Here is a 2,201-nt window from a genome sequence, read left to right as displayed (position 1 = left end):
CCAGGGGGCTTTTACCACCAGGGGCGGCCGGGCAGGGTTCCTGCCACGCCCCTGCCCCTCCCTGTGCGCCCCCTGTTCGCAGTGGCCCCCGGGGACCGAGTGCTGTCCCTGGAGCGGGCCGGGGGCACCGGGGCGTCTGGGGCGGTTGCTCTTCGCTCCGGCCGGAGGAGACGGAGTGCAGCGGATCCGGAGAAGGCAGAAAGGGGAGAGGTCGCGAGCAGGAGCCCCCGAGGAGTGCTAAGGGATGGAGGGCAGCAGGAACCCAGGACTCAGGAGCGGGACCCCGACAAAGCCACCCGCTTCCGGATGGAGGAGCTGAGACTGACCAGCACCACGTTTGCGCTGACAGGAGACTCAGCACACAACCAAGCCATGGTCCACTGGTCTGGCCACAACAGCAGCGTGAGTAGAATGGGACGAAGGGCAAAGGGGTGAGACATGGGAAGGGTTAAAGCTGGCCTTCTGCTCTAATGAAGAATTTGGGGAAATGGGAACTTGAGGGGTGCTGCAAAGGCAAGTCTTAACCTGCCCACCTGCCCCAGGAGTAGGAATATTACCTAAGTGACCATCCTCAATCCCTAAAGCGGCCTCCCCCTCCCCCCCCCCCCCGCAAAATTCCTCTCCAAATTCCAAACGTAGCTTCAAACTAGCACAGCTGAATTATCCCTGATTTTGTTTCTTTGGTCACATTGGTGTGTGGGACTGAAGACCAAACCGAGGAGTGGTTAAAGTACTCTTTACGTGGAAAGGAAAAGGTTAAATTTCCAGGCAGGCTGACATTCCCTCAAGTGACTTCCCCTTTACTTGGTAGACTAATGGACTGGCTCAAGTAAGATCAGGAGGACTTACATATATGTACGCTTTGTATTTTATTTTCACGCATGTCTCCTAACCCCTTCTTTCCCACTAGGGAGAACTGCAGCAGACTAGGAGCTGCCCTTTAGTAATATTGTGTGTTTGGGGGACCAAGCGGATGGATGCAAGTTTGAGGGTAGGAACTCTCCAGCATCTTCTAACAGCAGGAGCAACTGTGAGAACTGGGGTTTTCCAGCCCGTGAATGAGCAGTTGTTCTCTGGCATGATCAGTCCCAGGAAGATCAGATATATCCCAGTGACAACAACTCCCTGTTCTCCCCCATTGCCTGACCTCCTCTAGGGAAGAGCATAAATAAAGACTTCACATTCCCTTTATGAAGGCAGGAAAGGGATTGCTGAATCGCAGGAGGTTGGAGCGCGGATTTAGGGTGCAAGTCCTTGATCATATCGGGGAAGATTTTAGATTTTTGGAAAAGTCTGTGTGTCTGCACACGGAGGAAGCGATTCCATTTTAAACAGAACCTAGAAAGTTCAATGAGCTGAAATAGTAAAGACCCAGCTTTGATGGTAATAACGGAAGATGATTTAAAACTGTAGCAATGTCTCTAGGCTGCCATTAAACAGACAAAAACGTAAAAATCAAGGATGGGTAAAATACAAAAAAAAAAAAATCCAAGTTGCGGCTGCAATCAAGTAACTGAAATTGCAGTGTTTGTAATGTGCACAGTCTACGCAGCCTGTACTGTACCTTTCAAAATGTTTTCCATTGTGATATGATTGCCAGAAACCTTCTTACAGAAGTGCCACTTCAATGAGTTGTGCTCACTGTCAGCTTTCTAATAAGAGTTGTAACATTTTAAAATAATGGCCAGTCATTATGGATTCCTTGGGTACATAGATATAAACTGCATTAAGGCAAATCAAGATAAATAGTATTTTTGTATCGATAGCTCTGTCCTGAGAGAACCAGCAGGGTTGTCCATATAATTGAGCCTTCCTGACAGAGGCTGAGGTTTTATATGGTTCTCAAGAGTGGTTTAATCAAATCATTGAAGCTGAAATTCTTCCCATTCAAGTTCTGGAGACCCTTGCCCTCATTCCTTAACTGCCATATCTCTCATATCATAACTTCCAAAATTAATCCTCTAATTTGAACTTGAATCTTCTTAAACTGATTGAATAACTTTTGCACTGCTTTAAGTGATTAACTCAAAGCTTTTGGCTTTAAGGGGGGATTTTAAACACATCAGACATGTTAGATCTTGTTGTATTAAGAAGTAAAAGACTTTGGACCCAAAATATGTTTTGGCTTTGAATGTAATTCAAGCTGTAAAATATCACTCACCCATTAGACCTCTACTTTAGTTCATCTCTTGAAAGATCTT

General features: G+C 46.8%; 1 protein-coding gene across 1 annotated transcript in view; it reads left to right on the top strand.

Annotated features, from left to right (window-relative positions):
- Window positions 1-2,201, top strand: part of SORCS1 (sortilin related VPS10 domain containing receptor 1) — a 652,766-nt gene that overhangs the window by 158 nt on the left and 650,407 nt on the right. Inside the window, 1 exon segment of the mRNA XM_006166423.2 lies at window positions 1-402. This exon segment is cut by the window's left edge and continues 36 nt beyond it. Within this exon segment, the coding sequence (XP_006166485.1) occupies window positions 1-402 (402 nt within the window).

The sequence above is a fragment of the Tupaia chinensis genome, unplaced genomic scaffold (assembly GCF_000334495.1).
Source record: "Tupaia chinensis unplaced genomic scaffold, TupChi_1.0 Scaffold144255_1, whole genome shotgun sequence".
NCBI classification, from domain to species: Eukaryota; Metazoa; Chordata; class Mammalia; order Scandentia; family Tupaiidae; genus Tupaia; species Tupaia belangeri.
This window is presented reverse-complemented; position numbering and strand designations above follow the sequence as displayed.